A 15,626-nucleotide genomic window follows, 5' to 3' on the forward strand; every position below is an offset into this window, starting at 1 on the left:
CACCTTAAAAAAACCCTCTCACCTTGATGACGATGTGACCCTTCCTGGTGCCGCTGCGGTCGAGCTCGCGGTGCTCCTTCACCATCACGATCTCGCCCTCCTCCTCCACCTTGTGCGTGTTCTTCTCCACATGGTTGAGGATGCGCCAGTAGTCCTCCTGGGCGACGCAGACGAACTGGTCGAGGACGACATGGGGGAAGCGGGTGAACTTGTAGTAGAGCAAGACGCTGCTCGGCACCACCTGCGGGTACTCGAACAGCAGCAGAGCGGAGGCATGGTGGCGGGCGGAGAGCGGCATGGGAGGGACGGGACAGGACGGAGGAAGGAAGGTCCCACGACTCTACTTCTCTCTCTGACTAAACTGAATCAAATCAGACTCAAAAATCTTCTCAACTCGCCATTTCTCAGTAGCATCCTTCACTTCACCTCGACACTGAAACGACGACAACTTCCCATTATATCACACACGAGACATGACTCTTCACTTCTCTACAGCGACTAAACCATCAGTTTCTGCATTCGCCTCGCTGAGCCCTGTACCTCTGCCCCTTCCTGTGTGTCTGAAGACAGGAAGTGATGCGTAACAGTGGAGGGGAACTGGGCAGTGTGGACAGAAACAAATGTGGCCTGCTACCACAAGTACACGCTTGGCTTCTTTAACCTCTGTAGCTTCACAAGCAGCCGTCTATATCGAGCCTCCTGTGAGGCTCGATATAGACGGCTATATGTGAACGCGTCTGAGAAACAAACCAAGATTATGACTTTTAATTCAGATGTGCAGATTATTTAGTTCTGGTTGCAAACTTCTACACTGCAGTCAAACAAAGAAATTAAGAAAAAATAGAGTTAACACAATCTTCCCATTCACAAATTCATAAATAATGTAACGTTAATTGAAAGAACGTACGTAAACATCAACTACTATATGATTTAATCATGTCTCCAGGAGTGCTCTTTACCTGGCAGTCGTCCCCCTTGGTGCGGACTTCTCCGTGCATGAACTGTTTGTCCAGAGAGGGCGAGATGCCGAAGCTGTTGCCCATGCAGAGAGTCTCCACTCTGGCCTCCGGGTGGCTGATCTCAACGGCCCCGTTCAGGATGACGTACCAGAGGTCCAGCTGCAGACATGAGGGGCACACAAAAGATCCTCAACCACACGTTATCGACACATTTAGTTATGTCGCCGATAATAACGCTGGCTGGTGGATCTTCTCATCGCTCCTAATTAAAGCGATGAGAAGACCTTCACCTGACGGTTAAAACGGTTCCATGTTACTGACTGACATTTATTAATATGCAGAGATGATGTGCATTATGTGGCGGTGAAGAGGCATTGTGTCTCTAGTGGTGGCTTTTGAAAAAGAGGAAATGCTGGCGGGCGTAATATAACGAGCCGTTGGTCCCAGGTGTGCGAGCGAATGGAGGGCGGGCGAACGAGCCCCGAGCTCCCTCCTCAGCCATCACTGATATCTCCACCTCATTGCATGTTCACTCTCTCACTGTTGCCTCAATTCTCTCAGTGCAGTCAGCCGCTCACTCTCCTGATTTCTCAGTAATGATGAAATCAGTGAGGTGAGGTAAGGTAATAAAGTTTGCATGAATCCTAAAATTCTTTTACATGTTGTGTAAAACTGAGTGTTACATATGTTGAACATGATAAATCTAACATTAAATGTGTGGTAAACTTTATGATTATACATTTCACATTCATGAATGTAAAATTACAAGAGTGAACCCCAGTTTCATTGGATTTCTATGTGAATTTGAGGAATATATCAAAACTCTTAAACTAATAAACACAAAGGAAAGTCTACGATATGGCTCCATCTAGTGGTGAGGTTGCAGATTGCAACTAACTGAGACTTCTCCTGTACGGCAAGCGTGATGGAGAACTACGATGTCTGAGGGCCTCTTTCACAGTAACTTGTGATACACGCGTGTTTACAAATCACTGCATGAGCTCTCAGTTGAGTCGTACCTCCTGCTTGTCGTGCAGTATGACCGTGCCAGCCTGCTCCACCACCTCAAACACCATGACGCTGCACAGGTCTCTCCGCACAGACATGGTCATGTTGGCGAAGGCGGGCAGCTGGTGCATGAACTCCAGTAGTTGCTCTGTTTAGGCACAAAAAGGGATGAAGGGGGGGGGGGGAGAAGAAAGCAATTAAATGAGATAATGTTGAAACTGTAGTCTCAAGGCTTTGATAAAGAAAGCATCTGTACTATACGGTGTTTATCTATTTTCCTGAAAAGCCCAACACCCTATAACCGTTCAGGAATGAAACATCATGATAAGACACACACAGATCATCTTAATAAAGACAGTCATTGGCCAGTGCATATTTAATACGTGCTTCGGATTTTCCTGCCTAATGAGGATCTGCACCGTGTTCCTCCCATACAGATGTTCTGCACTGTGTCTGAGAACAGAGTGACCGAGCTTCAGCGAAGCGGCTCCCTTTTATTCCCCTGTTGTTAATCATCTCGTTCACTTCCTCTCTTCCTCTTCGTCACTTTCCTTCGCTCTATAAAAGGAGGAACCCCAGGGAAGAACTGTGTTCTTCATGCACGGATCCATTTTGAGATTTTGGGCTATTTTGCTTCAATAACACGTCTTCTTTCAGACTAGTGGAAAGAAAACATCATAAATACACATTTAGGTGTTTATTTTACTACTTTGTCTGTTTGTCTGTAAATCTGTGATTTAACTAAATATCTCTTTAAAGAACACATCCTCCATATCTACTGTTCACAAGCAAACGTCTCATACTGAACCTTATTAATTCATTCATTTTTCCTATTCATTCATGCTTTTCAGACACTCTGTGAGCCGGGGTTGAACTCGGTCACGTCCTCCCCTCAACTCCTTCCTCTGAATGAGACCAGCGACCTCCCAGCGGGCCGGGCCTTCACAACTCATCTCAGCCCTGTGATGTGGTCACCTTCTCCTCCAGGACCCCAACTGGGTCCCGCTAATGAGGACGTCTCTCTGATTGCCTGCTTAAAGATACACAGTGGAAGGGCACAGCTGTTTGGAGAGCACTGCGAGGGGGCTTTTTAGTGGGAGGTGTGTCTCCACTGAGCTCACTGAATGATAGATGTCGTCTGTATCTCCAGTATGTGAAGTCTAAAAATAGTAACTGACAGTCCGAGAGTGACATTTGGGCACATACTGTATAAGTGCTTCAGTTCACTATAAGTAGGGACAGACGATAGAAGAAGTGGCCGTAGTCAGTGTGATGTCTCCCATTGGTCTGTGGACTGGCGTCCTAAACCAGCATTAACTTCACTTTTCAGTTGCTTATAGTTAAGTAAGAAAACATTTTTCAAGGTATTTCACCGTTCTAAAAAACATTACTACGACATTATGACGTTTTAGACGGTAGACTCACCGATGTCGTCGTCGTTGCGGTCGGCCGGGTCTTTTTCCAGACACTCTCGGACCAGGTCTCGGCCCAGAAGAGTGTCTGAAGCTCTCTCCAGGTCCTCGTCTTCCTCCTCCTCTTCCTCGCTGTCCACCGCAGCCTCTGGAAGTCCGGACAGGTCCACGTCCCCCAGGTCGCTCTCGGTGGCCTGCAGCAAAGACGGTGGAGAAGGCAGCACAGAGGTTTGGTAAAAAGCCTTCCGGCGGTTTCATGTCATGTCATGGAATCAAACGGTTACTCAGCTTTGGAAAGACATATGTCTTTTCGTTGGAGTGAAATTTGTAAAATAATTAAGTTGTCACGTATTCACTCTAACTTCACGGCTCTATTCCATTCCCCCTTTATTTGATGTGGATGTTCAGTGATACGTCATCCACACAGAGCATTTAGAAGAACCTTGGAATGAGCAGCTGTACCTGTGACCCTGAGCTGAACGCTAGAAAACAGAGGCGAACAGCCAGATATTTAAATCCAGCAGTAATAATTCATATTTAACCATATTTCCTCTGTGCGGGGCAGACAGATGGTTGGCTCTGAAAGGGGCATGGGGGCTTTTAGGTCGGGTGGGAATTGAACCATTAACCTAGAGGTGGAGAGAGGAGCTCCTCGGTGGTGGTGGCAGCATTGCAGGCCATCTGTCAGCTCTAGCAGGTAGGCCTTCAGACATTTAGCTCCGTCTCCGTTTCGTTCTTAAAATGAGTCATTTTATTTGTATAAAGAAACCAGCCAGGCTATTAAGGTATCCTGACAAAAGGGAGTTTTCTGAGCAGTTTCCAGGACAGACGTGCTCACCATTCTACTGCAGACATGTCATTCTTGCAGAAACCCCCGGGACATTATCTCGGAGGCACCGATACATTTGGGTAGTATTGATTGAGAAGAGTGGACTGAAGCTGGTGGGAAAGAGTTGACTTCCTGCCCTTCACACTACCGGATGAACTCCCTCACCAACAATGCACCGGAGCTCTTGGGTTCTGTGGAGATCTGGTACCTGGCCGATGGGTTTTATAGGTTTCTCTGGAGGGAAGGGGATTAAGCTAACGGTCCATCCGGAGTTCAGGCACAGGTTCACTCTTGTTTACATAAATTAAGTCAGACTTTTAAAAACACACAAGCTACTCAGCTCTGCATTCATTTGATCTACAAGATAAGAACAACATACTTTCCTGTCCGAGATAAAAAGTGAATCCTGATTTTATTTTCTTTGACACCAATAATGAACGATTAACTTAATAAAACAGAGCTATCCTGATTTATTGATGCACATCTCTTCTGCAGAACCAAAGCAGCTCAAAGGGAAGGAGAAATACTCCATAATATAATTAATATTAATTATATAATATATAGTTAATATATATTATATATTAACCCGAGTGGACACTAAAAGACAATCGAATCAAACATCTCAACAACAAAATATATTTTCCTTTTGCGTCACCTCTGATTTCTGAGTCTTCAAGGAATTTTTTCTCATGTATTCATCGGGCCAACACTGTGCAGAGAAAGACAGAAGAACACTTAAAGTACTAGGAAAGTACTACATTTGTTTTTGTCTAAATGTGTTGGTTTTTTCGTGTTTATTACTGGAGCACTATGACAGAATACATTCATCAACATGGGGGAAAGGAAGTGTGGGGATTAAGTGCAGCGGGCTTTGAGACGACCAGCCAGAACCTGCCGGACCAGAAGCCCCCGAAGTGTCCCAGAGAGCAGAGGGAGGAGAGCCCACATGGATGCTAAGCTAACCCAGCTAGGACCCGAGACTACTCCACTACCCAGCCTGATTAATGTACGATCGCAGGAAAATAAGATGGATGAGATAAGACTCCAGGCGAAAGCCTTTACAGAGACTTGGATCACCATTGTGGGTCAAGCTGCACTTGATGCAGGACTCCGGTGGGACGAGAGGAGGTGGACTCTGTGTTTACATCATCGGTGATGCTTGCTGCTCAATGTCGGCCATATTATCTGCCCAGAGATTTGTTTTTGTTGCTGCTGTTTACATTCTAAAATTTCGATGTCGACAATAAATGATCCTTTCATGGTTCCCAACAAGAGAGAAAACTGTTATGAAGGTCGTTAAAATCCTGCAGAAAAGACGCCTTCAATTTCTTTGTTGGAGAAGAGAAGCATTGAGGTGATGGGTAGGAGCGCTGGTGCAGTAACACCTCGCCTTCTGCCACGGACATACTGTCTCTTTTAGTGCTTTTGAGAGCCCAGTTCATTCAGAATGCAGGATGTTCCCTTTCAGTCCAATTCCCCTGGTCTCCGGCTGAGTTTGAGCAAGGAGGACATTTCCTCGAGACGAGGGACATCAGATCTGCCCACGTTTTACACCGGAGACAGAAGAATGAGGGCGGGATGCAGAGAGGTTCATCGTACAGCCGAGAGATGAAAGAAAGCAGGGAGAAGCACAGAGGAGAGTAGCGGGATGAGGGAGGGACGGAGAACAATAGGAGGATGGAGTGTGACAGACAGGAGAGATGTGAAGAAAGGGCAGAGGGGAGGAATATGAGACGAGAGAACAGGAGGAGGCAAGAAAAGCTGTTAAAAAAAAGAAGAAGGCAAAGTCATAACCAAAAGCGTTTGTTGCTCTGACAGCTGAGGACCTCAGCCGACTGGAGGGTCGGCGCTTTAAGACGGCCGTAAACAAACAGAGAGCCGGGTCAGCGCCGAGCTGATGGGATCACATCCGTGTGATAAATATCTAATCTCAGGACCAAGTGTTAAGCGTCTGACCCGGGCTGACCGGACTTACATCAATCTGCAAACACTCGCAGACAGGCGGGGGGGGGGGGGGGGGGGGGGGGCAGATAAGGAAGTAAAAATATCTGAATGATGTCATTTTAGTCCGTTTTCTCTATCTAACATTCCCCTGGCAATGAGTAATGGATTACATCATTCATCGACTCCTTGTTTTATGACTTAGTAACTAGTTTTATGTTATTGCTCTGTGAGTCATTCTTTCTCTACATTACTCTCATAATACTTTGCCTCGCGGGGAATAGTCTGCTTCAAGTCGACAGGAAGAGCTCTGAAGATACAGATGACAGCTTTTCTTTAGTAGTAAAACTGTGGAATTAAAACTTGATACCATCGGGCCAAAAACAACTTTTCCCCCATAGATTCACATCAGGAACATCTGTAAATCAGGTACATGTAATCAAACGAACACCACTGTTAAGCTTTTTGAAGCGTGAATCGTCAGAAGTAAAAGGCTAACGTTTCTTCGTCTCATTTAGACGCTTTTTTAAGACTAGCGTATTCCATAAGAGAACAAAACGATGAAATCTCTTAAGCTTGTGTTAACCACGGACCTTATTTCAGGCCACTTTGAGACGAGGGAACCGGAAGTGTAACTCACTTCCTGGTTTTAGGACTCATTCCTGCAGCACTTTATGGGACCGTAGTGTGGAACATCTTGATAACTTTTGTGCCATATTGCACATAAAATGATATTTCAGTATATCGTATATGAATATTATACAACGACCACCCCTATTAAAGTAAATAAATAATAATATTGGCATTGTTAAGATTCCTCGCTGAAACAAAGCTGCTCATTAGTTTTGTGTCCATCGATGAAACCAGCTCATTAACTTGTAACGAGCTCATTAGTTTGAGGCTAATGGACCTCATCAGTTCTAACGATGAATGCTAACAATGCTAACAAGCTGGTGTCAAATGAGAGCCCCGCCCAACCCCTTAAAACATACACAAACATGTCAGAGGGGAACTCAAATACTGCAGCACCCTGTGAGGAAGAGTCAGCACCGAAAGGTAATATTAATACGCTTCTTGGATTTATCGCGACTCTCTGTGTACAGAGGGGAGATTAGGAGAGTTTAGGGATTAAAATGATGAGATGACGGCCTTGTCATGTACCCTTTTATGGAATATTATTAATATACATTATTTAATTACCTTACAATCAAGAGACGCATTTCATTCCACAGCACAATGAGCTATTGAACGCTGTGATACAAGAGGAGAGAGGCTTATTTTACACTCTGTGCATTAAGATGGGTGACCGTAATAAAAGCAACTAAAGAAAGAGCTTCCTAGTCTGCGGACATTTAAAGGACACAATAAACACATTCAAAAAATCTCCTGAGCATGTGTGTTTGCCTTGTTTTAGCTGATATGTGTGTTTATGTAATGTCAGCTATTGTGAGCACCGGGAGGAAATGGGACGTTTCCTGAGGTAAAATAATCTCCTACAGTTTCCCCTCACAGAAGGATTCCTGACATTCCTGTTTAGGGAAACCTCAATCAATCAAGCATAACGTCTGACATCATCTGCACAAGTGATGTGCACTACATGTCATAGTCTCTAAATGTCCGTGTCTTTACTGCAGACCAAATGGAGAGCTGCACGATGGTTGTTCTGAGCCGGGCTGCACCGTCGATGTGACGGCTCCTATACCTTTAGCGCAGGTATAAACAGAGCTCCAAAGGTTAGCTTCATTTCCTGCATGTGACCTTTCGTCCGCAGAGGGAGACGGATCACCAGGATGCACGACTGATGCACAATAATTAGCGAGACGCCGAGGATTACAAGGAGGGAGGAGCGGAGGGGTTGACGGATGTACTGCAGGTAGAAAGAGCTGGAGGAAATCAGGCTGGGGAGAATCCTCCATCAGTAAAACACTTCATTACTCTTTGTGTTTAATGAGATAACGGTGGCAGGGAAGAGGAACAGTTCGTTCTATGTCCATTCAAAGTTTTTCTTTTTTTAATTGACGGTAAAAGGAAAACGATATTCCTAAAATTAGATTTTAAGAATAGAGTTAGAGGGGAAAAAATGGCAAAGTGAGAAAAAAAACTGATGTTTCATCAATAAGCCGTGATTTAATAATGTAATAACCCCCAAACTCTAAACATGTGTGCACATATTAACAATGCAGTCTAAATAAGGAACACAAGAGAAAAATACTACGATAAAATGATTTAAACTTGTAATGAAGTCCCCACCTGGTAAATGTCTGACAGGCTGCTGCTCCCCGAGTCGCTGGCGATGCTGCATCCTGATTGGCTGGGAGGCATGTGCATCACCTGCTGATGGGCGTGGTCTGTTAGGTGCATCTTATTGAGGTCAGCAGGAAGCTGTTCAGACAGACAGGAAGTCGTAGAAAGGCGGAATGAGAAAAAAAATAGAGAGGAGGATGTGAGTTCAACAGAGGCAAACAAACACACCGACACTCACACTTACACACACACACACACACGTTTCATCAGCCTAAAAGCCAAAGCTGGTTTGGCACTGTTTGACATGTTACACTCCAAGATAATTAACAGGAAGGACGGAGCTGAAGACACTTCAGACGGCTGTAAATGATCACCCGGGTCTGGAGGTTGATATGATTTCTGATGGACAGACGAAGTGGGAGGCTGGTTGTATATTGTTGGAGTGACCTAAGCAGAGCGATGAAGCAGTGGCTGTCCTATTAAGACGGCTCGTCTGGCTTTCTTTTATGCGGACAGCTTACACGTTATTTCCTGTGTGTGCACACAAGGACACTCAAACGCCGTCCGTTTGTTTACTTCACGATAAGAAGACAATTTGCACAAGGCAAAATTCATTTGTTTCCATTTTGTTATCACGACCATTGCACACTCCAAAAATCTGAATTGCATAGAGCTCATTCACAAACAAACCCCTCAGATTCAGAAAGAGACAAAGACGTCAGTCAAGCAGCCGACTGACTTCTGAAAAGCTAAAGAAACTTTCACTGACAACAGAAAGGACCAAAAGGTCCCCAGATCAATACACCACCTTTAACCTACCATCACGCACAGACTGACCACACACAACCTAATTATTGTAATGTAAAGCAGTTCAAACTGTTAAATTATGGCTAATAAATAATAATTTCCAACAAAAACAGGCTAAATTCAGTCATATGTGCGAGCTGCTTGAGCTGGGCTGGTTCTGCTGAATATTTGGTAGCTCACTGATGCTGGTCTGTAACGTGGTTGCAAAGATGTTGCTCGGTTGTTAATATAAACAGTTAATATTTCTAGTGGTATTTGTGTGTTTAAGTGGATTGTAAAATAAGGGAGACATGGTTTGAATGTTCCAGCACCACGGAGAGAGACCGGACGTTACTTACTATTATATCTGTGCGTCCCAGTTATACGTCCTTAAATCACATTAAGTTCAATCTGAAGCTTTGCACCAACTAACAAAAACGAAACTCATTTTAATTCCCAGCTTGTGTGTAAAAACAAATCATCAAATCCAGATGTGAAACTCTCTTCTCTTAATGAACAGACTGATTTACATCATTAATTAACTGACCACCTCGGTAAGTGAGTTACTACCATCAGCGAGATTTACATTTAGAACATAAAAAGAATCCCCAAACACACAGCAGAGGACAACTCAGTAGAAGTGTTGTGACACAAAGTCTTACTGAAGAAGAGAAGAGCCTCTAGCGTTAAAGATTACAAGCCCTGCAAAGCTGGAATCATCTAAAGAGTCAGCCAACGTAACGAAGCACCTTTATCCAATGTGTACAAGCAGATCAAGCAAAGGTCCAGTCCCAGTATTACATCCTTCATTTACCAACACAAGGCTGGAGAGGGTTAGCAGAACTGGTCCACTACACCCAGACACTGTAGGTGAAAGAAACAATATTCAGTGACTGATTGAGGAAGTTAAAAATGGGGTTTACCAGTGAAGTAGTCCAGACCAAGACTGTGAGTGGTTGAGACCAGACCAGTGCCCACAGAGTCCCACACTGCATGACAACCCATAGACACAAACCAAAGATCCACATTTACATAATGACAAAGATTCCTCTTCATTCACCTCTTTTACCGCCATATATACTGTGTATGTGTGTATATAGTGTACAAAAGGCTTTGCTGAAGGGAATTCTAACTGTGGGAATGTTCCTTTGATTTCAATGAGCCATGACAGTAATGATGTCAACAAATAAATCAGGCAGTTTAGTGATATCCCTGCAGCTGTGGACTTGACTGGTCGTGAAATAAAATCCAGAGTCCCCTTTGTCTGAGACCATTCTGAGACGAGACCTTTAAGAAGTGGACTTAAGACCAAGACCTATCTCCAGCACTACATCAGTAACGGTTGCCTACAAAGCCAGGCAGCTGGTTTTCACCTCTATTTCCTGTGCAGGTCGCCAATCGTTCTTGGCGTTCCCTCTGATCCTCTAGTTCTCAGGTCTTACCAGTTTGGATCGGGGCAGTACCAGGGTGAGAGACGAAGTCCTCCTGCGACAACGGGTAAACCTACAGCACGCCTCCTCCATCGCCACTCGCCGGCCGAACACTGAACACACCAACACTTGCTCATGCAAAGACACGTCAAGACAAACTGGATGTGTGAAGCTAGCCGAGGCTGCGAGGAGCCGCGGTGCCAACATGCAATATTAAAGACGTAGAGTCTGGGGGGTGCTGCCCCCTCAGTACTCTCTTCTAATAGGCCTGTTGTACTGTGCGACCCCATCAGCACTTAAACCCCCACCACCACCACTCCCCTGTTCCCCCAAACCCACAGGGAAACACAGTACTGAGGGGTGGGGTCTGAGAAGTTCAATGGCTTGTTCTTAATGTGTGGCACGTTAAAAGAGGAACGCTGTACGCTGGATTTACACACCAGCATTATCCATTTTAAATTGTTTTTTGGATATTGATTCCACGATTGCATTCAGGTTTTATTTGGACACCAGGATGATTAGCAACTGCTACGGCAGAAGCTAATGGGGATCCGATAAGATCAACAAATAAGATCCCTATTCACCACTCAGTCCACTACGTTTACAGTCGGACATCTTTTTTGGATTCTCCAAATTCTTTGGGGAAAAAACAAATCTACCGGAAGATTTATCTATCATTAGACTTCCTCTATAAATCATTCCTACAGTCCAGCAGAATAGTGCTAACATCACTTCAGAGTAAAAACAAGTTAGCATCTATAAACTTTAAACATTAACGCTCCCCGCTCCCCCCTCCCCATTTCAGTGATGAAGTATGCCACATACATATTCATACATTTGCTCCCATGTTTCAATGATAATCCTACTGTCTAAGTGTTTGCCATCTGCAAACACTTAGACAGTAGGATTCTAATTTCACACACATACTGACTCACAGATCTCTTAGTGTGACTTAAGGAGTATTTAAGTGAAATCCATTTCCCATTAGGAACAGCAGCGTAATGAATTGTGTGTTTCACATATTGAACGGCAGGCAACACCTAATCCCAGACTGTTTGTGTTTTCGACTACATCACACATAAGTAGAATTCTCTGCACTCGTTCTGCTGTTGACCAGCACTCGTCACTACTAGTTTGTTGTGTTTCTGTGTGAATAAGCAGAGACGGATGAAGCGAGAGGGGCTGGAGTGGGAGACAGAGAGTGATTGCTAATTTCATCATCAGGTAAATACTTATCGATTTCAGTGTGATGGAGCAGTTATGAGGCAGCGATGATGAAGCTCCCACCCTGCTAACATTTAATACATTCAGCCAAATCCACACGCAAAGACACAGAAATTAACACGTGAAGCAGCTGAGTTGACCAGGAGCTCCAGCATTAAATTAGATAATTATTATTTAGATAGTTTGACCTTTTTTTTTCAGAACATAATTCTCCACTTCATGAAAAAACCTTAAATGTGTTATTCAGGCAATAAGCTTAGAACATGTGGGTCTTCCTGGGAAACAGCTGATTTTAGAGCAAGCTGACAAGTGGTATTCATGTCGTATCTGACCCGTTTCACATCAGTTCATTACTCCCAACAAAAGCTATCTCTCCAATATACAAGGCAACACTATCGAGGATCCCGAACGGATGAAAACAAGGATCCCGAACGGATGAACACGAGGATCCCGAACGGATGAAAACGAGGATCCCGAAAGGATGAACACGAGGATCCCGAACGGATGAACACGAGGATCCCGAACGGATGAACACGAGGATCCCGAACGGATGAAAGTTATGGTATTTTTAATAGCCTGACCTTCATCTTGTCAAGATCATAGAGGAAACAAGCGTTTAGAAATCCTACAGCAAGAGTTGCTGATACTGATATTTGGTAACGCAAGACCTGCAATAAGGAAGAGCCCCGTAAAAGAAGCAGGCGATCTAGGAAGTAATGGAAAAGTTTGACATCTTGGGTGAGACCTTTTCAGACATAAAATGCTACATTGCTGGCTCCATCTAGCTGTTACAGTATTGACTTTTCATCATCCAGACAGGTGGTGACTTTTACGTTAATGTTCCTTGCATCTTCCTTCGGATTACGACAGCACATTAAAGTAAGGAGCCCTGTGCTCGCGCAACATTTGGCAGCTGTGGAAGCAGCAAAGAGAGGTAGAGCGACGGCGAGTTCAAAACGTTATAACATCAAGGAGGAAGAGCGTTTCCTGTTCTCTCACAGGCTGAATCACTGATTCTATCAATTGGCTCAAGCTTACTTTGTTTAATTTATTAATTAAGAAAAAGACTTAAGGGATGAGATTACAGTTAGATATGAAAGGGAAAGGTCCTCAAAAGTGTGTGTTTTGGAGGTATGAAAGAGAGCAAAAACAGACAGAGGGAGTTCATGAGTTTCTGTGAGTGTATGAGGGAGGGATGGAAGGAGGGGGGAGTGAATAATTGTGGCGGTCTCGTGGCTCCCATTCACACCACAGACTTAATCCTGCTCTAATCCTCCTCTTTCCCGCTCCCAGTGGGCTGAGCCGTGGGGGGGGGCAAGGGGGTTTAGGGGGTCTCCCATTCTCCTCATGCATTAAGGATGAGAGTTAGGAGATTAAATATGAATGTGCGAGGCTCCTTCAGCTGTACAGTTCTATCATGTCAACGAGAGGGCACAATCGTGGAGGATCAAGCCGCCTCTAAATGTTGCGTCACAGTCAAACGGACCGAGTTGTTCATTCAGTTATCAGTTAGTATCACCGACTGAGACTAAGAATGTGTGGTTAGAATTGAAAGGATTAGGCCATATCGGAATAAAAGCTAGTTCTAATGAAGAGACATTGATATGAATTCTCATTTGTGTGTTTTTTTTCCAAGACCAACAAGCTAACACAACGTCATACAGTTCATAAAAGTATAGCACCCAAAAAAGGAGCTTTCCCTCCACCCATCCATTAATGAGGGAACATATGTCAATGGACACATAAATGGCCGCTCTGCAGTTAGTTTTTTTAACGATATTTGTCTTTCTGTAGACCAACTCAAGTCCCTGAAAGCAAAACCAGTCAAAACATATTATCTTTCTGTTATAAACCCGAACTCTGCTTCACTTATTGCATCCAATCTCAACAATGAGATTAACTATCTGTGGGCCTGAGTGCTCTGTTCCCCCTCGATCCTCAATGATAAAATGGGCTATAAAGCCCAGACTGGCCATTTGGGACCACAGACAGGAGACTGGGCTTCCCAAAGGCATTCGAGCGCTGGGATAATCTTCCCCACACTGTAGGTCAATGCGCAGGAATGGTTTTGGGAAACTTTGAAGACATTAATGGATGAAGCTTGGTCTGTCTAGCATTATAGTCTGTCGGTTAACAGTCCCACAAGGGTCCATGCCATTAAAACACATTTTCAAACAGTGCTGCTACTTCACCTAGAATTAGGCTTTGCATTAGCTAACAGTTACTAGTTTAAATGGCGGCTTCATTAGGATGCAGAGATACCATTTAATGACTTAATGGTGGGACACACCTGAGACTTCACTAAACCAGCGCTAATAGTGCAGAAAGAGAGACGTTTGAGCAGAGAGACACAGAGACAACAACAGACACAGAGAGCAGTTAACAGGAGGATAAGTAGGAGGATTTATCAAAAGAGATGGAGCGTGACGGAGACGTGCACACCAACAGACACAAGGAGACAAAGAGGAACCGGAGAACAACGCAGGAAGATGAATAACGAGGACAAACGGCGAAGTCATGAAGAAAATGTGACGAGGCTGATGAATCCTGATGAGGTTTTCAACAAACAACGACACAAACAAAGCTCACTGGATACGAAAGACATCTTGCTGGTGATCACAGAGGAGTTGTTTCAGTTCAGGAGTTCACTAATATACTGAAGGATGTACAACAGAAATACGGTGGCGGACAAAAAGGTTATTCATGTGTTCACATATCATAAGAGACGCCAACACATGAAAGAAGAAAACCGCAGCATTAAAGATCGATGTATGGCACGATTTAAACTGTCCTGGTTAAACACTATACTTTAATCAAGTAATACCCAATACTTCCAACTATAAAACATTATGATGGTGATTCATAAAGAGAGTTTCATTTCTACTGACTGATGACGTGTGAAAGGCTGCAGAGGTTGTAGAATGTCTTGGCGTCACTGCTCATAACATCACAGCTGAGTCAATACAGGCATGGTAACGGACAGACAGGTCACTGGGGGGGTATCGGGCATGAACATGGCCGGCCTGTAGATGTCAGCGGTGACAAACTACCTCGACACGAGTAGTAGGACAACAACCACAAACCTCCTCAATGACAAAATGTTAAACCATGCAAGTTAATATCTGTTTTTTACTTCTTTCTGGTGCTGAAATACTGTTTTTTTTCACGACTATCGTGGCCAAAATTATTCCGATTCATGATATTATCCTAATAATCATCAAAAAACTCAAACAAACTGGAATCCCTTTAAAAATCCTATGTCGTCTCATTCCTAGTCATACCCACGGTGACTCACAGAAGTCACTATAACAAGAAATTGGGGGGGGGGGGGGGGTGGAGAAGAGTTTTCTGGCAACCGCACTGTTAAATAGACACAAGAGAAAAAGGCGTTCATTCAGTTCCATTAAACGCCTTCCCACAATATATTTAGAGCGTAATTGCACATTAAAGCCAAGCTGTTAACATGTGTCTTCACTCATAACAGGTTGTTACACCAGAAACCGCAACACAGACAGCAGCAATTCACCTCCGAGCACAGACTCAGTCTCACGGTGCTAACTCCTTCCTTTGATGTAACACTTAACTTCACGTCTCAATCGGATTCCCCGGCTCCCCGAGTCGCTTTGCATCGCTTCCTTTCCGACCGATCTCACCTCTCCGCTTTGAACGTCTTGGTAATTAACTCAGTCTGCCGTCTACCTCCATGTCCCATTCCAGTCTGACTTACTGCCACCTTCATCTCTCTCACATACATACATACATACATACATACATACATACATACATACATACA

The 15,626-nt window shown here is 44.2% G+C and overlaps 1 protein-coding gene across 6 annotated transcripts in view; it reads right to left on the reverse strand.

Annotated features, from left to right (window-relative positions):
* rapgef6 (Rap guanine nucleotide exchange factor (GEF) 6) overlaps nt 1-15,620 on the reverse strand; it is a 46,747-nt gene extending 31,127 nt beyond the window's left edge. For 4 of the 6 annotated variants that reach the window (XM_031874204.1, XM_031874205.1, XM_031874207.1 and 1 more), the window contains exons 1-6: nt 8,400-15,620; nt 4,864-4,917; nt 3,393-3,573; nt 1,979-2,115; nt 960-1,118; nt 23-175 (exon numbers count right to left, since the gene is read on the reverse strand). In XM_031874204.1, coding sequence (XP_031730064.1) covers nt 23-175; nt 960-1,118; nt 1,979-2,115; nt 3,393-3,573; nt 4,864-4,917; nt 8,400-8,510 — 795 coding nt within the window. In that variant the 5' untranslated portion in view covers nt 8,511-15,620. The other 2 variants (XM_031874206.1, XM_031874208.1) reach the window with 2 other exon arrangements.
* Between the last annotated feature and the right edge of the window lie 6 nt (nt 15,621-15,626).

This window comes from Anarrhichthys ocellatus, unplaced genomic scaffold, assembly GCF_004355925.1.
Source record: "Anarrhichthys ocellatus isolate YVR2014 unplaced genomic scaffold, GSC_Weel_1.0 scaffold78, whole genome shotgun sequence".
NCBI classification, from domain to species: Eukaryota; Metazoa; Chordata; class Actinopteri; order Perciformes; family Anarhichadidae; genus Anarrhichthys; species Anarrhichthys ocellatus.